Source organism: Oncorhynchus mykiss, chromosome 10, assembly GCF_013265735.2.
Source record: "Oncorhynchus mykiss isolate Arlee chromosome 10, USDA_OmykA_1.1, whole genome shotgun sequence".
Taxonomy (NCBI): Eukaryota; Metazoa; Chordata; class Actinopteri; order Salmoniformes; family Salmonidae; genus Oncorhynchus; species Oncorhynchus mykiss.
In genome coordinates, this window is record NC_048574.1 from 63,358,810 (window position 1) to 63,382,963 (window position 24,154).

Consider the following 24,154-nt stretch of genomic DNA (forward strand, 5'->3'; position numbering starts at 1 on the left):
AGTCAGTCAAATACACGTGATAGTTGCTTTTATGATCAGAACGTGCAGTTGGGACTGAGGTACGATTTTAATTGGCTGATGCAGAATTTGTTCCAGGATATAATCTGAAGAGACCAGCTACAAAAAGCGTTTTGTCACCTGCAAGTAAATCAAACATTTTTATTGACTGATAGCATTTTGAGCAGCAGAACAATTTTACAGTTAAATTGTTGCTTATGTTTCCTACTAAATTTGAGATCTATATTGTAGTTACAGAATGACTTGCTTTAAAACCCATCATGGGACATAAATATGATGTGGGTAAAAATACAACTGCTTTGGAAAGTCAGACAAACCCGACTAAACTATGTTAACGTGTACAGTAGGTATATTATGTAAGTGTATATTTGTTAAAATATTGTGTGTATGCAGAATAGGGCGAGATCAGATGTTATGTACACTAAAGAGAGAGTCTTAGAATGAAAAGTCACATTTTGTGTTTATTGAACATAAAACACGTTTTAAATACACCATATGAAAACCACACATACACATCTCAACTAACAATCTGCATAAAATTGATCCAATTTCATTCATTTTCTCATGAAATGTGTCTTGGGGAAAATAATTAGGTAGTTGAATGCAAGTAATTAAATAGGCACACAGTACAAACACAATATGTATCAGACTTTGTAGGCTTATATAACACACAATGTCTGGATGCAATATTCTACCCAGGAATATTCAACACCGATATCGGTTCCTCTTGTTATTCCAAACGCATCTACGGATCTATTCTGCTGACAAATATGAAAATGAATCTTTGTCTTTAATGCAGGGTTCGATCTAAGCTGTCGAGTAGAATGGTTACTTTCTATGTTATAGAGTGGAATGGTTTTTTTGCTGGTGTATCCTGAGGTAGCTCCTCTCTGAAAACGTCTTCCCACAGTGCGTACAGGAGAACGGCCTCTCTCCCGTGTGGACCTTCAGGTGCATCTTCAGATGGTCCTGGCGGGAGAACCTCTTCTCACACTGGGTACAGCTGTAGGGTTTCTCACCTGTGTGGACCCTCTGGTGCCTCTTCAGGTCACGAGCCTGGGCGAAGCGCATGTGACACTGGGTACAGCTGAAGGGTTTCACCCCTGTGTGGACCCTCTGGTGGATCTCCACCTTCTGGGGGCAGCTGAAGCCTTTGTTACAGAACATACAGAGGAACAGTTTCTCTTTACCATTGCCTGATGTGGCTCCCCCTCCCTGAACCTGGGCTCTAGCCCTGTCATTTGAGTTCAATACCTGATCGAAAATGGCATGGCTGTGTGAATCGGAAGGCTCCATCGACGTGGACACTGGGTCACAATCCCTGAACTGTATAGGAGAGTGGGTCACAACGTTTGAATTTGTCTCCAAGCTTTCCCTGTAATCTAAGAAATCTCTGCTCTGTGAGTGTCCGTCTCCTAGATGACGATCTGCATTCAATGTGGGAAAAGCGTCACCCTCCACTTTCACAGTTACCTCATCTACGATTATAACCTCCCCTTTCTTATCTAGGCATCCTTCAGAGTATACACTACTACTGTACTGGTTCCAGTCCCCTCTAGACAAATCAGTCTGTGTCTCTAAACCCAAGGGCATGTTGCCAGGGTCCATCTCTGTAGCGTAAGAACAAGACGGATCATCACCACCACCAGTGCCTAACGTGTCACCATCACCATCTCCACGGGAATGAACCCTTCTTTGGCTCTGGTGAAATACCCGTAAGTACTCTGAACTGGGAGCAGGAGGACAGCCCAGTCTCATTGGGTCTGATCGGTGGTCAGATCCTGTGTGTAAGAGCCTTCGTGTTAAAGTCTCTGTGTCTGTCTTTGACTTGAGGACGGTGTTCGTCGTTCCACTGACCTCCGTGATGCTGCTTCGGGTCCTGGGCTGCACTGGGGCGGTGATGGGGTCCTCTGTGGCTACAGAGGGTGCTCCAGTCTGGATGTCTCTGCTGTGCTGTGGGTCTTCATCTCCTTCAGACCTCTCCATCTTGACCCCAGGACCTGCAGCTTCAGCTTCTGCAGACTGACACAAAAAGAGAGGAGGTTATTACCGGTACATGAGTAGAATTGGATAACAATGTCATAGGGAAGTCTCACAAGCTCTCCTATGGCAGATGTACATGTAAGCAAGTGAATAGCTGAGACGAGCCTTTCTGAAATAAACGGGCCACATTTGATTTACAAAGTAACACATTTTTATGCAACACTATTACACTAACCTCTATCATGATAATGTGCTGGGTTGAGGTTCCACTCCCCTCATCAACAGTAATTGATTGGTCATCTCTCCAGGAATTGTTCTTCATTGGCTTCACAAAGCTCTTGTGGCCTTCAGTGAGATGTCCTTCACCTGAGAAAGTGATTGGGGGAAAAAGAGGTTATGTTGGCTACTGTCTGCTCAATGGTATAGACCCTTTTCTGTCTTTGCAAACACTGCCGCATGAGGGAGAAGAGTGCCGTTTGGTTGCAGAAGATGGGGGAGTTCTCAATTTAAGGCTTGTATGAAAGTCCTGCTCAATATAACATTGTAAGTGTATGACAACCCACAAATACACTGCTCAAAAAAATAAAGGGAACACTTAAACAACACAATGTAACTCCAAGTCAATCACAGTTCTGTGAAATCAAACTGTCCACTTAGGAAGCAACACTGATTGACAATACATTTCACATGCTGTTGTGCAAATGGAATAGACAACAGGTGGAAATTATAGGCAATTAGCAAGACACCCCCAATAAAGGAGTGGTTCTGCAGGTGGGGACCATAGACCACTTCTCAGTTCCTATGCTTCCTGGCTGATGTTTTGGTCACTTTTGAATGCTGGCGGTGCTTTCACTCTAGTGATAGCATGAGACGGAGTCTACAACCCACACAAGAGGCTCAGGTAGTGCAGCTCATTCAGGATGGCACATCAATGCGAGCTGTGGCAAGAAGGTTCGCTGTGTCTGTCAGCGTAGTGTCCAGAGCATGGAGGCGCTACCAGGAGACAGGCCAGTACATCAGGAGACGTGGAGGAGGCCGTAGGAGGGCAACAACCCAGCAGCAAGACCGCTATCTCCGCCTTTGTGCAAGGAGGAGCACTGCCAGAGCCCTGCAAAATGACCTCCAGCAGGCCACAAATGTGCATGTGTCTGCTCAAACGGTCAGAAACAGACTCCATGAGGGTGATATGAGGGCCCGACATCCACAGGTGGGGGTTGTGCTTACAGCCCAACACCGTGCAGGACGTTTGGCATTTGCCAGAGAACACCAAGATTGGCAAATTCGCCACTGGTGCCCTGTGCTCTTCACAGATGAAAGCAGGTTCACACTGAACACATGTGACAGACGTGACAGAGTCTGGAGACGCCGTGGAGAACGTTCTGCTGCCTGCAACATCCTCCAGCATGACCGGTTTGGCGGTGGGCCAGTCATAGTGTGGGATGGCATTTCTTTGGGGGGCCGCACAGCCCTCCATGTGCTCACCAGAGGTAGTCTGACTGCCATTAGGTACCGAATTGAGATCCTCAGACCCCTTGTGAGACCATATGCTGGTGCGGTTGGCCCTGGGTTCCTCCTAATGCAAGACAATGCTAGACCTCATGTGGCTGGAGTGTGTCAGCAGTTCCTGCAAGAGGAAGGCATTAATGCTATGGACTGGCCCGCCCGTTCCCCAGACCTGAATCCAATTGAGCACATCTGGGACATCATGTCTCGCTCCATCCACCAACGCCACGTTGCACCACAGACTGTCCAGGAGTTGGCGGATGCTTTAGTCCAGGTCTGGGAGGAGATCCCTCAGGAGACCATCCGCCACCTCATCAGGAGCATGCCCAGGCATTGTAGGGAGGTCATACAGGCACGTGGAGGCCACACACACTACTGAGCCTCATTGAGTTGTTTTAAGGACATTACATCAAAGTTGGATCAGCCTGTAGTGTGGTTTTCCACTTTAATTTTGAGTGTGACTCCAAATCCAGACCTCCATGGGTTGATAAATTTGATTTCCATTGATAATTTGTGTGATTTTGTTGTCAGCACATTCAACTATGTAAAGAAAAAAGTATTTACTAAGAATATTTCATTCATTCAGATCTAGGATGTGTTATTTTAGTGTTCCCTTTATTTTTTTGAGCAGTGTATATGGCTCTGGTTACAATAGCCTCTTTTAGAATCTGAGAGTGAAATACTTACACACTCGTCTATATCATGTAGGCTCAGCATTCCTGAACAGTCCCATGTACAAGTCAGAATGTTGAACAAACATTTCAACTTACTTTACTTGTTGTCCACCGATTTTGTTCCTATGTCGGAGGTAATCTGATACAAAATATCCACAGGGAAGCGTTATCAACCCTACCTTAAGTACGCTGGTCTGTATATTGGTTTGTATTAAAGAAATGCAATTCGCACTTGACAAACACTTGCACAATATGGCCGAGGATAACCGAACGGCAAACGCTTCCAGCTGACTGCAAGGAAACGTGCTTCGGTCAACGTACATGTCAAGAGATCTCCACCTCCAAAAGGACCAACAGCATGAACAACCGGTAAAGTGTAATGTGTGTAATATAATACAAGTGTAATATAATGTTATTCAACATTCTGGCTTGTAGAGACTACTGCATCTTTTCATGGTTACATTAAGACACCATGGAACCAGCGCGAGATATGGGTCGGTACAACGCCACTGTACTCCAGATTTGACCTTTATCCACTGTCATGACGTTGGCCTCTTTGGGTATAGAAAGCCCATCTCCCTCCCTCTCCCTCCCTGCCTCCCCCTTTCCTCCTTCAACTAGGTTGCTGTGGTCAGAGAGACGTCGTAAATTCCTGAGAATCTCCTCATGGACACACAGTACAGAGAGAGTAGATTTTCATGGAGAACAAAGGAAATCCTTCCACCTCACAGAACTTGAGGTACGAACAAATTTCATGTTCCGGAGAAAGTATAAAAGATCGGTGAAGAATCCAGCTACGAACTAGTCCGTTTGTCACAACTTGGGGAAGCTCATGGGAGAAGGTGTGGCCACATTACCATAACACTGTTTATATAATAGCCTCAGATATGAGGTTTACATCTAATTGTTGCATAAGATGAATGAGTGAGTATGATACTGTTTGTATAATATGATTTTGGACTGTTTAATGAAGAAAAATACAAATGCCTTTTGATTTGAACTAAATCAGAGTGAGCCCAGTTAGGGTCAAGTGTAACAGGGTTGTATTGGTGATTCCCCTTGTCACTTTATTGTTAAGCCAATGGGTTTTTGGTGTGAGTTTGTCTTGCCTTCACCTACTCAACATGGCATCTTATTGGCTGGTTTGCGTAGCTTGCTTACGAGAATCGTCCCAGTGAACAAGCACCAAACCAGCGGTAAGTTGTTGGTTGCAAAGCACTGTACATCAAGAGAGTATAAAAATCACTTAAGTGATGATTTAAATGTACAATTTATATCAAATTGTTTGTAAATGTTATTTGAACATCACACATAAGATGCAGCGGTTTTTGGAGAATATTTGTTGTGCATTTTGTTGTAGAGAATTCCCGCCAGTACTAGCTAGCAACTTACTGTGTCTGGTGGGGGGGATTCATATATTTTGTACAGTGCGTGAGTGCAGAGTTGGATGGTGAGACGTGCATTGCATGACGTGCAATTTTGTGTCGTTCTTATCAGGTACATTGTTAAAGATATTATATTGTGTATTGTAATTGTATTATTTTGGTAACTATCCCAGTGAACAAGCACCAAACCAGCGAATAACGCTACATGACTGGTGCTACATGTTGGAGTTCCGTGTCGATGACTGATTGTACACAACGCAAGACGAGTACTGTTACACAAGCCTCCTGGGACAGGCCCTTTTCTGCCATTCCGAATAAAACCCCAACTTTGAGAAATTATCAGGAGACCGAGTTTACCTCAATTACGAGATGGCTAAAGGTTGCAGACCATGTTTTTCTCCATTAGGAGGACAAAGGTTGTAGACCATTGCTGAATCTTTTAACCATACCACGTGGTTAAACTCTTAGACTATCGATACCGACAGAATATGAACAAGTCTTTGATATTAATTACTGGTCTGCAGCTAGGAATTCGGTATCATTGAACGTGAAGAACGACAACCGCCGAAACATCCATTCTATAACGAACGTCATTCTGAACAATCCCCTCTAACCACAAACCGAGAGGGAGACAGACGGACAATTCTACAAAATAAATTAACTTTTCACCAGCGATCAAGACGACACACTGAGCGTAAATATATATAGTGATTGCAATTGTTCCCGAAAGAGTGAGCGTTCATGTGCAAAGGATTAGCATTTCAATTGTTATAATTATCACTCTATAGCGACCCCCCTTTTGTCTAACAAGCCGCCATGCCGGTTTAGCCAACTAGGGCACATTCTCCTTTCATTTCATGTAACCACATTTACCTTGTTTGTTTATGCATTTCTGTGAATTACTTAGTAATAAATAAATTATTCAAGACAATTGATGTATGGATGACTCAGTGAAGACTGGGTTCGTGCAGATAACCAACAATTTACGACGTTTGGAATGAGACTAACGTGAGGTAAAGTAAATAATTCATTAATTCAAAGACTAATTGATCAGATAAAATATCTGAAAAGTTATTTTAGGAAATGATAACTTTGTAATCTGAATATTTTTCCTTGGTGCCCCGACTTCCTAGTTAATTAGTTACGTGATTAATAATTACAGAGAACCTTTGATAAAAACTATCAGTCTTCAGTTAATGATAGTAAAGACACGACACCACACTGCTCAATCGAGAAGATTTAAATACTGCTAGTTTTCCTGGAAAACGGCCATTTTCATCCTCATGCTAGCTAGCAGTAGCCAAAGCAGCCATTATGGGATTGACCCTGCAATTCCTAAACGGCTGTGATACACTACATGGCTCGTCGAACATCTAATTCCAAAAGCATTGCCATTAATATGGAGTTGGTCCCCCTTTGCTGCTATAACAGCCTCCACTCTTCTGGGAAGGCTTTCCACTAGATGTTGGAACATTGCTGCGGAGACTTGCTTCCATTCAGCCACAAGAGCATTAGTGAAGTTGGGCACTAAAGTTGGGCGAGTAGGCCTGGCTCGTAGTCAGCGTTCCAATTCATCTCAAATGTGTTTGATGGGGTTGAGGTCAGGGCTTTGTGCAGGCCAGTCAAGTTCTTCTATACTGATTTCGACAAACCATTTCTGTATGGACCTTGAGTTGTGCACGGGGGCATTGTCATGCTGAAACAGGGCCTTCCCCAAACTGTTGCCAAAGTCAGAAGAACATAATCATCTAGAATGTCATTGTATGCTGAAGCATTAAGATTTCCCTACACTGGAACTAAGGGGTCTAGCCCGAACCATGAAAAACAGCCCCAGACCATTATTCCTCCTCCACCAAACTTTACAGTTGGCACTCTGCAGTTGGCCGGGCAGCATTCCCATGGCACCCGCCAAACCCAGATTTGTCTGTTGGACTGCCAGATTGTGAAGTGTAATTCATCACAGAGAATGGTTTCCACTGCTCCAGACTCCACAATCGGCAAGCTTTACACCACTCCAGCCGACGCTTGACATTGCGCATGATGATCTTAGGCTTGAGTGTGGCTGCTCGGCCATGGAAACCCATTTCATGAAGCTCCCGACAAACAGTTATTGTGCTGACAATGCTTCCAGAGGCAGTTTGGAACTGGGAAGTGAGTGTTGCTACCAATAAATGCGTTTCAGCACTCGCTGGTCCCATTCTGTGAGCTTGTGTGGCTGAAATAGCCAAATCTACTAATTTGAAGGGGTGTCCACATACTTTTTTGCTGTGGCCCCCCAAAAAATAAACAATAGTCTCTACAGGCCAGCGTGTTAAATAAAATGTTATTTACACTTACTAACCATGATTGGAGCCCCAGTGCTGCTCATTGTAAACAATGGTAACGGTAGGGTCGGTATCTTCTGGCAAGGTGACCTGCTTTTATTCAGCATCCTAAAGTCGTGCGCATTTGTTTATTATATGATATTCAATATTTGCGCTAGATATCGTAATCAGGGTATTTGAATTATTGCACACCATCCAGAAAGTGACCAAGACCCAATTCTGTGTAACATCTGAAAACACGTTCAGGGGGGAACGGGGCTATAAGGAATTAACTTTATGAACGTCGACAGCCTTCTGAAAAATATACCTCTTGTCATTCCTCTGTACCGGTCGAGGATCTTGACACTACTGGGGCGACTGGCGACGACGAGCTCTCGCATTGTCCCCTCTGCGCGCTCCCGTGCCACCTTCAGTTCCAGTTGCTGTAGTTTTCTCCGCAATGTCCTGTTTTCTTTCTGGCTTTGAGACATTTCCAAACGAAACACTGCATAGTCGTCGTCTACGAGTTTACAGATCTCTCCCACAGCTGCATTCGCTAGCACCTCCATAATGGAGGCAATTTGAGTGTGAAAAACCATACCGTTAGCCATTGTTAGCTAACGTGATCAGCTACCTAGTTAGCGTTACCTATATAATATATATTAACGAAGTCCTAGCACCAATGCGAATTTAAAACTACATTGGGTAAGTATGGGACGCTATGCAGTTAATGTACTGATATGTTGAGTTTAATGGTGTTAATACACGTCTAAATAACAATGCTAACGTGGAAATACTTTTTGGTCACTTCCGTTTACACTAAAGAGAAAGGATCGTATTGGTTGGCGTTATAGCTCAAATGGCGTGGTTAATTTAAAATGTATGCGCGCCGTTCTTTGAAATACGGTAGTGCTTGTCATTGCGATCTGAAGAGTTGCTACTTTCTCGTGTCATTCCTGGACTACTCATTATATGAATAAAGTCCGATTAAATCAACAAATACGAGAGTCAGTTGAACAAACGTTAAGGTTACAAGTAGTGGTGTTGTGCACATTTTTTTTTTTAGGTGGGGGACACAATGTGTATTTTTTTCTTCAACGTTTGTACTGACAAATGTAGCCAATTGAATAGCGTAAAATGCATCCTTCAATTGCAACGTCTGCCTATGGCCACACTATGGATGCGTTCGTAAATTCACTCTGGGTATCGACTTCGATTTCTGAGCACTCTCCTCTGAGTGTGCCAGAGCGCAGAATAACTGACGCATTTACGAACGCTCAACACCTGTTGAATATGACCGGTGTCAGTCAACGTCGGCAAAAAAACGTAATTAAATTGTAGCCAGCAGCAGAGTTGGTCACCAACGCTCAGGATAAAAGAACACAGCATAACCAGCTCTGCTAGGGCGAGTAAAATGGTCGGAGTCTTCTATCATTTGTGTCGGGAAGTAGTTAGCAAGCTAGACAATTTCAGACGGTTAGCTTGGGTGCATGACTGCCGTCGAAGTCAGAACGCTCGGATCAACCCTTCTCCTCGGCCAGGGCGTCGAGTGTAAACTCAAGAGAGCGAAACCCTTTGAATTTGGCATTCCAGATTGAATTTACGATCACAATCTATTGTTTACAGTTTTAAATCCCCTTGAACACCAAGTTAGGAATAGGCTACCTCATTTCAAAATAGGCCATCACTGTCAATCATGTATGATAATTTGTCACGTTATACCAAACGTCCAAACTGCATCACCATGACAATTTAATTAATCTCAGTTTAATGGGAATATGTATTTACACTGAACAAAAATATAAACGCAATATGTAAAGTGTTGGTCACATTTTTCATGAGCTGAAATAAAATATTCCAGAAATGTTGCATATGCTCAAATAGTATTTCTCTCAAATGTTGTTTACAAATGATTTTATGTCCCTGTTAGTGAGCATTTATCCTTTCCCAAAATAATCCATCCACCAGACAGGTGTGACATATCAAGAAGCTGATTAAACAGCATGATCATTAAAGGTGCACCTTGTTCTCAATGGTGAAATTGAGGAGTATTTCTGTTATAGCAGCAAAGGGGGGACCAACTCCATATTAATGCCCATGATTTTGGAATGAGATGTTCGACTGGCAGGTGTCCACATACTTTTGGTCATGTAGTTTAGTTCGCCTAAGCGAAGCCCTTTCCACACGTTGGGCATGCGTACTTACTGCTTGTCAGCGTCCATCCTAAAGCTCGGCCTCCCACGTTGTGACCCAATGACACCAGAGGCAGAAGCAGGAGCCACCACCCTCACTCAGGTGGTTAGTCTTTGAGCTCCCTCCTTGACCTCTAGCCATTGTTTGGGTGTTGTTGGGATTGTGTTCTGTGTTATAGGCTAGGTAACTCTAGTGGTGAACGCCAATCCTGATCATGGATACTGTGGTGTATGTATCAAAAGAACAGGATTGTCGATCTCTATTAGCCCCAGGCCCTGCTCCATCCCTGCACTGTCCCTCGTGGTGCGGTCCTGGTTCTGACCCGGGAAGGAAGAGTGACTGGTTCTGACCAAGGGCCAGGGTTTGTGACCAGCCGCTTCAGAGGTCCAGTCTCTCCTACCAGCAACACCAGATATCAACTGGTCCTCTGTAAACTGAACAGAAAAGCATAAAGGTTTATATAAGAAACTCTTTGCTGTACACACAGAAACATGACATGATATTATAAAATGTTAACCACAGTCAAAAACATCTCTAACCCTTTCAGTCAATTACTTAAAAATATGGAGCCATTGGAGTTTATTATTTATACATTTTTACCATAGGTGTTCATTCAAGAATTAGGTATAATGTTTTAATTTGACTGAGAGAAGGGAAACAAATGATACAGCCCCCCCAAAAAAACTATAGGTGACAAGAATAATACAACTTTTCTGTAAATCTGGTACCCTCGCTTTGATACAGTGAATTTTAGAATACTTTGGAAAAGGTTCAACATTACACACAGCCTCACTACTTCATGTAAACATTAATTAAAGCACTATCCTTATCTCACTATAAATCACCAGTCAGTGGTGTAAAGTACTTAAGTAAAAATACTTTAAAGTATTTGAAGTAGTTTTTTGGGGCATCTATACTTAACTATTTATATTTTTGACAACTTTTACTTCACTACATTCCTAAAGAAAATAATGTACTTTTCACTCCATACATTTTCCCTATTACCCAAAAGTACTTGTTACATTTTAAATGCTTAGCAGGACAGGAAAATGGTCCTCACGCACTTATCAAGAGAAGATCCCTGGTCATCCCTACTGCCTCTGATCTGGTGGACACACTAAACATAAATGCACAATTTGGATCTGGTGTCATCGCTGCAACTTCCCAACGGGTTCGGGAGGTGAAGGTCGAGTCATGCGTCCTCTGAAACATGACCCGCAAAACTGTGCTTCTTGACACCCGCCTGCTTAACCCGGAAGCCAGCCGCACCAATGTGTCGGAGGCGACCGAGTCAGCTTGCAGGTGCCCGGCCCGCCACAAGGAGTTGGGCAAACCCTCCTCGAACCCGGACAACGCTGGGCCAATTGTGCGCCGTCCTATGGGACTCCCGATCACGGCCGGTTGTGAGACAGCCTAGGTTTGAATCCGGGTTTGTAGTGACGCCTCTAACACTGCGATGCAGTGCCTTAGACCACTGCAGCACTCTGGAGGCATTGTACATTTACTTTTGATACTTAAGTGTATTTAAAACCAAATACTTTTATACTTTTACTCAAGTAGTATTTTACTGGGTGACTTTCACTTGAGTCATTTTCTATTAATGTATCTTTACTTTTACTCAAGTATGACCTTTGGGTACTTTTTCCACCACTGACACCAGTATCATCCCGGCGGGAGCCCCGGGGAGTCATGTTTTTGATTGGACTTCTAACACTGCTCTGCAGAGACAATCAACAAAAAAATGAGAAAACTGTTGAGGATTCCAGCCGCCCTGGTCGTAGACTGTTCTCTCTGCTACCGCATGGCAAGCGGTACCGGGGCGCCATGTCTGGGTCTAAGAGGCTTCTGAACAGCTTCTGCCCCCAAGCTGTAAGACTCCTGAAAATCTAATCAAATGGCTACCCAGGGTATTTGCATTGCCACGCCCCCCCCCTCCCCCACACACTGCTTCTACTCTCTTATCTATGCATAGTCACTTTAATAACTCTACCTACATATTACCTCGACACCGGTGCCCCCTCACATTGACTCTGTACCAGTACCCCCGCTATTGTTATTTGCTGCTGCTCTTTTATTATTTGTTGTTCTTGTACCTGATTGCCAAGTCTAGAACCAAAATGCTTCTCAACAGTTTTTTTCCCCCTAAGCCATAAGACCCCTGACCCCCCCCCCCCCCTTTGTTCAGCGATATGTTATTCCATTTCTCTTATTCACAGGTCTGTGGAACTTGTTCAGTTTGTCTCAGTTGTTGAATCTTATGTTCATACAAATATTTACACAGGTTAAGTTTGCTGAAAATTAACAGTTGACAGTGAGAGGATTTTTATTTTTTTGCTGAGTTTTTATGCAGTCATTTTAACCATACCTACACATACATCCTATCTCAATTAGCCCTACTAACCGGTGTCTGTATATAGCCTCGCTACTGTTATTTCACCCTTTTTTTTACTGGTTTTATTTCTTTACTTACCTATTGTTCACCTAATACCTATTTTTTTTACTTAAAAATCAAACTGTTGGTTAGGGCCTGTAAGTAAGCATTTCACTGTTGTATTCGGCGCACGTGACAAACTTTTTTGGGGCGTTTTAACTGCATTGATGATTAAGGGCTTGTAAGTAAGCATTGTATTGGGCGCATGTGACAATGTTAACCACAATCAATCACATTTCTAACAATGTGATTCAAGTACCCAACAATATAGAGCCATTGGAGTTTATTATTTTTATAAATCAATGTGTTGATTCAAGAATTAAGTTTTGGATCGACTGAAATAATAACCAAGTCAGTCAGCACAGATTCTATTTTGTATTTAAGTACAATACTTTTATTGCACAAAATTATACATGTGACATGTATTGTAGAATAACTTCTCACTATGGTAACACTTTCCTGTACATCTGGTACCCTCGCTTTGATAAAATAAAATTTAGAATGCTTTGAAAAAGGTTAATCTTTACTACTTAATGTCAAGATAAAATTCATTAAGGCACTATCATTTCCTCATAAAACACCAGCATCAAACAGGACAAGATTGTCACTATATGCAAAACCAAAAGAATGAACTACAAACAAACTAGTACTTCATTACATTTTACTATTCATGGGGCGTGCGTGTATTCGCAGGTAGCTCCTCTCGAAGAACCTCTTCCTGCAGTGAGTACAGGTGAATGGCCTCTCCCGTGTGGACCTTCAGGTGCATCTTCAGATGGTGCTGGTGGGAGAACCTCTTTTCACACTGAGAGCAGGTGTAGGGTTTCTCCCCTGTGTGGACCCTCTGGTGCCTTTTCAGGCTGGAGGAGTGTGAAAAACTGGCCCTGCACAGGAGGCAGCTGAAAAGTTTCTCCCCTGTGTGAACTCTCTGGTGCCTCTTCAGGCTGGACAAGTGTGAAAAACTGGCCCGGCACAGGTGGCAGCCGAACGGTTTCTCTCCTGTGTGCATCCTCTGGTGGCTCTCCACCTGTTTAGAGAAACGAAATACTTTCCCACAGAACAAACAGGGGAAGCGCTTCTCTTTGCTACCAGATCTACTGATAGCATTACTACTACTGTCATTTGTCAATGGGCTTGTGTAGCCATTTAGTGTTGAGCCACTGGCATTGTCTGAGGTCTGGTTAAACATAAGGAGAGTGTGAGGAGGACGAAGGTCAGGGAGTGTCTGTGTTGTCACAGGGTCCATTTTCCAGTTGATAGATCCTATAGAAGGAGGGCTGAGGGCAGCACCTGTTAGGGGGTTAACCTGAGGTGCAATCAGTCTCTCTGAATCACAACTATAGGAGCAGGACGGAGCATCGCTCGCCGAGTCTGTTCTCAGATGGACACCACCTCGTCCCCGCAGACCTAATCTACGCCTCGCCCTGGTCTCAGCCAGTCTGTTGTCACTAAATTCAGATGTTGTTTTATGTTCCACTCTCTGTTTCTGGTTGTGGTTAAAAGTGTTGTTCCCCAGCCCAGAGTTGAGGATGCTGTCCCATCCACTGACATCCACTTGGTCGCCTCTGGTCCTGGCCTGCTCGGTGATGGCATCCCCTGGGCCCTTAGCTATACCAGTCTGGGAATCCAAGATGGTCGCCCAGTCTCCTCTGTTAGCTTCCAGCCAACCATCTGTAGGAAGAGGTTACAAAATATAATTTATAAACATGGCAGAGAAAACTCTATATATTGAGTTTGTCAATTACCTGGTCAAGTGCATACATTAGAATGTGTGTATATCTATGTAAACATAAGTTCTATTCATTTCATTTTATGAATGGAGAAAAAAACAATAGCCGGGTGCATAACTATTACTGTATGTAGGCTATATGTATTTCTCCCTTACCTTGCTCCCCCATCTTTAGTCCACTCAGCAGATCAATGCTCTCTGGTCCGTCTTCTATTGTCTCCTCTTTGACCAGCAGCAGATCAGGCTTCCCATCCTGCATGTCTACTGGCTGTAAGAGATACAGTGTGAGAGGATGTTGGATCAAGAAATCTGATATGAGCACCCTGCTATGGAGCATCTTCTGATTGGGCAATGAGGGATTACTATGAGTACTATGCAAACATGTTAGTTGATTTGATTACTTGACACTCTTTAATTAATGGTTTGATAATTGAAAGGCATGGTCCCAAACTTAATACCAAATTAACCAAGACCTGGGCATGTATCCACAAACTGTCTCAGAGTAGAAGTGCTGATTGAGGATCAGGTCCCCCACCTGTCTGTATAGTCGTATTCATTATGATCTAAAAGGCCAAACACTCCTACTTGGTGGACAGGCCCTGACCTAGTACCTTTAAGACGTTAGTTAATCGTGGGCTCACCTCAGTGTGTGTGGTCCTGTGCTGCTCAGCTGGCTCCTCTGTGGGTTCAGGAGGAGGTGTAGTCTGGTTGTCCTCCAAGACCATGGTCCCCTCAGGGTTCCCCAGACCCTCCTCACACCCCTCATCCTTCACCAGCAGCACCTCTGGACCCTCCTCCTCCTCCTGGAAGGGACAGGTGATACAGATTACAGGTACAGACACACTTTCAACATGGAGGGTCCATACTTGCGAACATAAGCACCCACTTACATGTAAACAAGTCCCTGATACAAAATGTGTATTAGCCAATTAAACTCGTAACCAAATGCTAAATTGTAGCTGGTCCCGTCAGACAACATGGCAAACATTAGCCCTATGATAACCTCACTGATTATATCCTGGCACAAGTTCTTCCAAACCGTAAGTTCTGTTCATCAAAACAACTATCACATGTATTTGACTGACTTTATCTCTTAAGTTTTCATGTACCTAATAAAAATCTAAAGTTCAATGTGTTTCCAACTCTACGGATAGTTTTGTCACAAACTGTTACGTTAAATAGCAAACGTGCCTACTGGTCTTGGCACGTGTGCTCTAGCCAACAGCTGGCAGATACAGTTCGGGGATGCTGTGCAGGTAGGCAAGTCTACATGATGATATTATTATCGATAAGAGCGAGAATATTTGTATTTGTCAAATAGCGGTCAAGCATCGATCATCAAGTCACCAGAATAAGACTCGATATTTATTGGAAAGGCGTGTCAAACTCAACACTGTGCACTTATACTCCCCTGTGAAGGTCATCATAACTTATTTAACATGTAGCCTAAAACTGCATGGTTCCCGAGTCGTAGTGGGAGGACCATAAACCATATTGTTGCGTGACTCCAAGTTTACTTCGATATGATGGTTATCAATATTTACACAAAGGCGTTTCCACCGCCATTTCTCGCATAATACATTTTACCCACCACAAAAGATCCCACCATGTCGAAAGAACACATGATCTGTCTGCAATTAAAACATTTTACCGAAAATTCCAGTTTCCATCACAGCTGTCATTTCTTCTATACAGTATGACTTTACTCACAAACTGTGGATGGAAACGTGGTAACATATGCATTACTTGACTCGAGGAGGATGAGCGTTAGTGTACAATAGGGTTATAGGTAGCATCCCCGTTATCATCCTACAGATGAGGCAGTATTGCAGTTCCTTTAAATATGTTTAATCGACAGTCTTAATGTAGGATGACATTACGCTGTCATTAGTATATTCTTATGTATGTTACACTTACATGCAGGCCTATAACGTTTTATAGGCTATGCATTATAATAATCATCCACTTCGTCACGTGCGTCTTGAATCGAGCATCAAGGTTCGGCAGTGAACATTTTTTCCTAACAAAAAAGCTTGATGCGAGGGGGGCTCATGGTGAAAGTGCACTACTGATTTAGAGTCGACCGCTTTAGCAGTGTGTGCTGCCTAGAAGTGATGGTGATAATGGTAGCCTACATGACTTCTATTTGACTGTCTTTTTTACGATGTATGATAAACTTAAGTTGTAAGGACCTCTTGCGGAAGGGTGTGTGTGAAACAGAAACATGAATTTAGTCATATATGCCAAAACCGTGAAAATGTAGTCTAACATCAGTAGTAGCCAGTAACCTCGTCAAGGATGCGTCAATGCACACAACATTTTGTTACAGACCAACCGAACAAAAGTAAACCTTGAATTTGAAGGTTTAAAAGATCCATCTAGTTGCCAGGGTTGACCTATTTTAAGAAATAATATTGGCTGGTAGATATAAAGTCTTTGATATGCTGATGAAGAATTTGTGACAGGCTTGAGGTTAGCATAGGGCCAACGTGTGCCATGTTATGGGACCAATTTAGCGTTCTGTCACGTGCAAGTAAATTTAGCTTTTAATTGGCTGATACACATTTTGTGCCAGATAAGCAACCATGTAAATTTAAACAAGTTATGTTTGCACAGTGTTGTAAAAATGGCCCAACTGTCATTCTTGAGTAGAAGTAAAGATACATTAATATAAAATGACTAAAGTAAAAGTCTACTTGAGTAAAAGTATAAAAGTATTTGGTTTTAAATATACGTATGTATCAAAAGTAAATGTAACTCCAAAAATAAAAGTATACATCATTTCAAATTCCTTATATTAAGAAATCCATAGTAGATGTTATTGGTTTTTAATCTACAGATTAACACTCCAACACAGACATAATTTACAAATTAAGCATTTGTGTTTAGTGAGTCCGCCAGATCAGAGGCAGTGGGGATGACCGGGGATGTTCTCTTGATAAGTGTGTTAATTCAATAATTTTCTTCTCATGCTAAGCATTGAAAATGTAAAAAGTACATAATTTCTTTAGGAATGTAGTGAAGTAAAAGTTGTCAACTGTAAATAGTAAAGTACAGATAACACCCCAAAAAAATACTTAAGTAACAATAATTAAGTACTACCTAAGTACTTTATAACCCCTGTGTTTGCAAGTATTGACCCAGAGTGTTAACCCATCCCCACTACACTCGAGTCCTATACTGTAGTTACAATAGGACTTAATTGTTAAATCCATCATGGTGGACATAAATGTTGTTGTGGGTTCAAATAAGTCAAAAGTCATCATCAGACAAACCTGACTAACTATTTTGACGTGTACAGTAGGTGTTTGTTAGTGTGTGGGTATGTGTAGTTATATTTAGTAAGTGTATATTGGTTATAAAGCGCTGTCAGGTGTATGCAGAACAGGGTGAGATCAAATGTGATGTATACTAAAGAGTCTCAATGAAAGTTCAAATTAAAAGTACAACTGTGTTTATTAAACAAACAAGTTTTAAATAAACCATATGAAAACCACACATGCACATCTCAACTAAAGATTTGCATAAACTTGGTAAACTGCATTAATTTCCTCATTAAAAGTGTCTTGAGAAAAAATTAAGTAGTTGAATGGAAGTAATGAAACAGGCACTTGTGAACATCATATAGCCTACACAGTACAAACACTATGTAACAGACTTTTTAGGCTTATACACAGTGTACAAACATTAGGAACACCTGTTCTTTCTGTGACAGAGTGTTTCCATTAACTTGTCCAGTCATTTTTTTGGTCGACACTTAGAATGTTAGCATAGAAAATGGATGCGACAACTGCCTGCTAGGGTGCGTTTCCATATAATATCTTGTGTCAATAAAAACCTGTCACTTTTATTTTTATTTTTTAAACCGCTAAAACCTAGTGTCAAATAAAAATGTAGTTAGTTGAAGTGTTTCCATTACCCATTTAGGCAAATTGTGCATTAACAAATTGGCGACACCCATCTGTTTCATGTCTCAGGTAGTCTACGAAAGCCCACATGGATAGAATGCAATAATTGCCTCATATTTGCCATTTACTAATAACACTCATGTGCCAATGTATCGTCGCGGTCCGTGCCATGGTGAAACGTGCACTCCTGTAGACCTGAAATAATTGGATGGTGAAACTTGCAGCCAACCAGAAAAGCAAGGTGAAACAATTCAGGCATTCCTGAAAGTCAGGACAATCCTTGTCCTGCAAAGAAACATTTTTACACATTGTAGAGTCCACGCCCTGAAGAATTGTGGCTCTTCTGAGGGCAAAAACAATAATTATGCTGGTGTGTCCTGAGGTAGCTCCTCTCTGAGAACCTCTTCCCCCAGTGCATACAGGCGAACAGCCTCTCTCTCGTGTGGATCTTCAGGTGCATCTTCAGTTGGTGCTGGTGGGAGAACCTCTTCTCACACTGGGGGTAGCAGTAGGGTTCTCCCCTGTGTGGACCCTCTGATGCCTCTTCAGGTTGAACGAGTGTGAGAAACTGGCCTGGCACAGATGGCAGCCAAATGGTTTTTCCCCCGTGTGGACCTTCTGGTGTCTCTTCAGGTCACTAGCCTGGGCAAAGCACATGTGACACTGGTTACAGCTGAAGGGTTTTTCCCCTGTGTGGACCCTCTGGTGGATCTCCACCTTCTGGGGGCAGCTGAAGCCTTTGTTACAGAACATGCAGAGGAACCGTTTCTCTTTACTATTGCCTGATGTTGCCCCCCCTCCCTGAACCTGGGCTCCAGCCCTGCTGTTTGAGTTCAATACCTGATTGAAAAGGATGCGACCGTGTGAATCGGAATGCCCCATCAACGTACACACTGGGTCGCGATCCCTGCACATGTGTAAAGGGGAGTGGGTCGCAACGTTTGGATTTGCCTCTAAGCTTTCGTTGTAATCTGCCCTGTGAGTGTCCGTCTCCTAGGTGATTATCTGCATTCCATGTGGGAGAAACGTCACCCTCCACTTTCACAGTCACTTCATCTACGACCAGACCTTCATCTTTCTTATCTAGGCACCCTTCAGAGTATACACTACTACTGTCTAAGTCCTGATGGGAATGAACAGTCATCGGGCTCGGGTTACCGTAAAGTAAATACTCTGAGCCGGGAGCAGGAGGGCAGCCCAGTCTCCCCAACCCCAGTCTCTCTGGGTCTGACCTGTAGTCAGGTACTGTGTGTAAAAGCCTTTGTGTTACAGTTAAAGTCTCTGACTTGAGGATGGCGTTTGGCATTCCACTGACCTCCGTAATGCTGCGTCGGGTCCTGGGTTGAGGCGCAGTGGCGGTGGATAGGTCCTCTGTGGCTGCAGTGGGCGCCACTCCAGACGTTGCTCCAGTCTGGATGTCTCTGCTGTGCTGTGGGTCGTCTGCTTCAGTCCTCTCCTGCTTGACCAGAGACAATCCTCCAGGACATGTAGCCTCTGCATCCTGACACAAGAAGAGAGGTGGTTATTACCGTTACATGAGTTTAATTGGATAACAATGTAGTAAAGAAGTCTCACAAGCTCCTCTACGGCAGATAAATGAGTATGTTACATGTAAGGAAGTGAATAGCTGAGGGGAGTCTTCCTGAAATAAACTGGCCACATTTGATGTACTGTAATTTTGATGTAATACTATTACACTAACCTCTATAACGATAACTTTCTGGGTTGAGGTTCCACTCCCCTCTTCAACAGTGATTGGTTGGTCATCACTCCAGATATTGTGCCCTGCTGGCTTCACAAAGCTCTTGTGGCCTCCAGTGAGATGTCCTTTACCTGAGAATGATTGGGGGAAAAATAGGTGGTTCGGGTACTGTCAATACTATATTGTACACTATTGACACTGCATGTTTGGTAACAGTTCTCATAACTTTTTGAAAGATAACTAAGTGGCGATGAGGGGAATTATTGCATACTATCTAAACATGCGCAGAGGGGAACGGGGCAAAACGTACCTCTTGCCATTCCTCTGTATCGGTCGAGGATCTTGTCACTACTGGGACGACTGGCGATGACGCGTTCTCTGATCGTCCGCTCTGCACGCTCCCGTGCAACCTTCAATTCTAGTAGCTGTAGTTTCCTCCGCAATGCCCGGTTTTCATTTTGGCCCTGAGTTATTTCCAAACGAAACACTGCATAGTCGTCGTCTACGAGTTTACAGATCTCCGCCACGGCTGCATTAGCTAGCACCTCCATAATGGAGGCCATTTGAGTGTGAAAACCCATAGCCACTGTTAGCTAGCTAACGTTAGAAGCTATCTAGCGTTACCTAAATAACGTAACATATATCAACCAAGTCCTGTGTTAATAAATGTCTAAATAACAATAATAAAAACGCTATCGTGAAAATTGTTCTTGGTCACTGTTTACTTCCCTTCCACACGGATGAGAAATGATTTCATTGGCGGGCGTCTTGGGGCGTGATTAAAAGAAGAGTGCGGGTTGCTCTTTGAACTACGGTAATGCTAATTATTTAATAAAGAAGACTAATAGACCTTTTGCACAACGTAGCAACGCCCACTTCCTACCCGATACACAGCTTCCTAGCAGCCTAATTTTAGCCATACTAGTCTCGAAGTCGCTCGTTTTATCATTACCTCAGTATATGAATCATGATTCTATAGCGTATTTTGTATCATTCTTGTTGAGAATTCTGTTTATCTGTTCAGTTAGTGATTTTTGTAAATCGAATGTCTTCTGGTGTCTTTTTTTGTCTCTTTAGCTACCAGTACCTAGCTAACGTTAGTGCTAACGACGTTAACGTTATTAGTTGTTGCGGTATCTTTATTGAAAGTTAGGAAATTAAGATTTCATTGAACCTTCTAGTGGGCTTCGATGTCTGAAGAAGGGAGCAATACCTTTGCTATTCCAGTGGAATAACTACCCTGTCCAAGAGATCCTCATGTCACTGATGGGAAGCATCAACTGCATCTGGGCTGTGGCTTGCCTGCTCACAAAACTACCAGTGTGGGCCTCTTGTGAAGGCATGGGCCAAGGAGCAATGAGCTACTACTGCATTGCATCTTCCCTTCTTTTGCTGTGACCATCCACATTGTCTAACATCCTGTAGTAGTCCATTTATTGATAATAAACACCTCTGCTTATACTCCAAACAATGTTATAGCGTTTTTATTTACAGTGACAAGAGAACAGAAAAATGTAACAATGATTTTAAAATAATAATTATTAATTGCAGACAGATTTGTTTTGTTTCCCTTTCATTAATTGAAAGATAAAGGAGCCCATCCCTTGTTATTTAGTCTTTCCTGCCTAAGAACTTTTGCATGTACACAAGTAGTACCAGTCACCCTTCTCTCTAATTAGTGAGAACACCACTACACTTTATGTATTCTCTCACCTGAAGAGACTATGTGAAGCTGGTCGTCTTCACTGAGCACACATGTGCAGCCTTGACAGTCACTCTCTAGTCTGTAGCCATCCAGGGGCAGTGAAGGGAATGGTGGTGTCTCCTTATGGTGAACTATGTGTCGCGTTGTGATTGGAGGCTGCTGGTAAGACAGGAGGCTCCCCACCTGTACCTTTCCAAAGTGGGAGCCGACTAAAAGCTTTTCAGCAGACATCCCCATGCTGCAGATCAATGGCTTGGATAGAGGGTCAAAGTTCTTGTATGCCTCTTCTATCTGGAGAACTGAGAGGTCGGGGAGTGGTCCAAGAAGGGCGCTGTAGAGTACTTCTACAAAGCAAAGCAGCAGCTGTGGTTAGTCAATCTAAACAATGTACTTGAAGCCACCTGAAATTAAATCATTTTATATAGTCAAAGTGTAGTAGGATATGACCAGCTACTATCTACTATACTGGTTATTAGGGAAAACTCACCTAATCGCTCCTTCTGCCGTGCGCTTTTTGGTGGGCTAGGTGATGGTCATTTTGCCTATGGGCCCAGGTTGCAGACCCTGTAAAAAGACAGTACAAGGGCACTATTCTAAATCTAATCATTAGACAATTTAAGTTTTCATTAAATCATTTAGTAGCATTATGATGTGATTATAACCATATGATTTTGATATGTGGTACAGTTATTAAAACATACCATTGTCCTTGGCTTATGCCACTGCTGCTCGGCTTCTGTGCAGCTGTGCACAGGTGGGATGACTGGTGTTCCCATCTGGGAATAGTGTGCAGACTGGAATAGTAACGCAACTGTGTGGTTGCATAATGAGGTGCCAGCAACACATGAACAGTGATGTGTGATTGTTACCGGCTTCAGTACAACCTACGTGGGGATATAAAAAGAAAATGAATAGACTATAAAATCACTCAACATGTCTCACGACCAGCAAACAGAAGTGACTGGCGCAACAGCCACTAAATTCATTACAGCAATACAGGTTTAAAATGTTATATTAAGGGTATATATGCCCTTGTTTAAATGTAATCTAATCTGTCCAATATAAGAGTTTACAGAAACAGCAAGGAAAACAATGGGTTAAGCCTAGTCCTAGACTAAGCAATGCCTCTTAATGCAGATATCCATTGACAGGAACTTCTTAGTCTTAGACTAGGCTTCATCTCTGACTGTGTAACGGCCACAAACAGATTACTTTTCACCCTACACTCAAACTGTGTGGTTTCTCATTTTTCCTCATGGACCTGTAGTAGCAAGCCCTTATGCTGACCTCTCGTGTCACTTTGTCCCTGTTCGAAACGGTTTGGAATAAAAAGACTGAGCAATCATAATGTTAACTAGCTACTGTAAAAGGCATGTCTTAAACTACGTTACAGCTTTGAGTAAACGTCCTTGTCTGGTCTGATAGGCAACTTGGCTATACTTGTTAGTTGAAAAGGTAACTGGAGACAAAGTTTGAATCCTTTTTCCAACTTGGGAGTTCGGTGCTTTGCTACTTGTCTGAGCCAGACGATGTACATCCACCACTGTTATCTTTGGCAGCTCTTGCGAGTCCCATGATTGGTAAGTGCCATTACTAGTTAGCGAGTTAATAGGTAAGACACAAAAAGACACAGAACACAATAATCGATTTACAAAAATCACTAACTGAAAGGATAAACAGATTTTAACAAGAATGATTAAAAATAACACTATAGAAATATGATCATATTAATATATTGAGATAACGATTAAAATGAGGTAGTATGGCTGAAATCAGGCTGATTGGACGCGATCGGGACAGGAAGCTATGTATTTGGTAGAAAGTTGAGCGGAAGTGGGCGTTGCTACGTTGTGCAAAATGTCTATTGAGCAGTCATTGTGTCGCCACCACAGAAATATTAATTAAAAGAAATCAACAACAAATCACGACCTTTTATGGGCAGTATCATTGATACTCAGAGAAGACTGTGTGTTAGCTAGAATATAAAAATATATAATGACTTTATTCCATCTAGGCTTACATCACCAGTCATGTAAATATTCAACTGCCTAGGTTTACTGTCTCCGTAAAAACAGGTATTTACAATCCTGTTTTAAATGACAAGTTAACAATGGGTTAAGGAGGGGTATATGGTTAAAAAGACAACGTTGAACACTCTTACCCAGTTTGTAGAGACCAGTTATTCTGGAATATTAAGTACAGGTTCACTTTAGTTCATGTTTAATATTTCACCTCAGTCATCACAAGACCCGAAGCCTTCCAGGCATTTACTGTAAACAGATTGAGGTCAAGGGCTGTTTGTAAAGATCCCATACCAGAGATGATAGATAAGCGTTTGAGCTCTGGGGTTTTTCATAACAGAAACAGTTACGATGTCAACCAGCGATTTTTAAAAACGTTTCCTGTTGAAAAACAATGTCCCAAGTATAAATACAGTAAAGTGTACACACACCAAAGTGTAAAACATATGTTTTGAGCAAAATAGTGTTTTCTAGACACAACTGCTCAATAGTTGGCACGATGGTCAAATTTGACGTCATTAGCCTCCCCCTTGCTAGAGGAACAAAAGAGGAAAGGCCACTTATTGAGATGTACCTTTTGTTAAGTAAATCGTCTGTTA

At 42.6% G+C, this 24,154-nt stretch overlaps 3 protein-coding genes across 12 annotated transcripts in view; 1 reads left to right on the forward strand and 2 right to left on the reverse strand.

Annotated features, from left to right (window-relative positions):
* The window catches only part of LOC110534616 (oocyte zinc finger protein XlCOF7.1-like), a 1,104,347-nt gene that overhangs the window by 960,122 nt on the left and 120,071 nt on the right, over positions 1–24,154 (forward strand). The window lies entirely within an intron of this gene.
* LOC110534627 (zinc finger and SCAN domain-containing protein 22-like) overlaps positions 1–24,154 on the reverse strand; it is a 231,841-nt gene that overhangs the window by 25,733 nt on the left and 181,954 nt on the right. The window lies entirely within an intron of this gene.
* LOC110534669 (zinc finger protein with KRAB and SCAN domains 8) lies at positions 454–22,421 on the reverse strand. Of its 5 annotated transcripts, none has more exons than XM_036934478.1 (8): positions 22,236–22,421; positions 22,022–22,098; positions 21,543–21,878; positions 19,830–19,960; positions 19,443–19,628; positions 14,861–15,016; positions 14,376–14,487; positions 12,862–14,161 (listed from the first exon to the last, which is right to left on the reverse strand). In XM_036934478.1, exons 3-8 carry the CDS (start codon positions 21,769–21,771, stop codon positions 13,155–13,157), a joined length of 1,821 nt encoding a protein of 606 aa, XP_036790373.1. In that variant the 5' UTR covers positions 21,772–21,878; positions 22,022–22,098; positions 22,236–22,421; the 3' UTR covers positions 12,862–13,154. The 5 variants fall into 5 exon arrangements, with proteins under 5 accessions (XP_036790374.1, XP_021475246.2, XP_036790373.1 ...); XM_036934477.1 differs by having other exon boundaries at positions 21,543–21,935; XM_021619595.2 differs by lacking the exons at positions 21,543–21,878; positions 22,022–22,098; positions 22,236–22,421 and adding an exon at positions 20,140–21,532.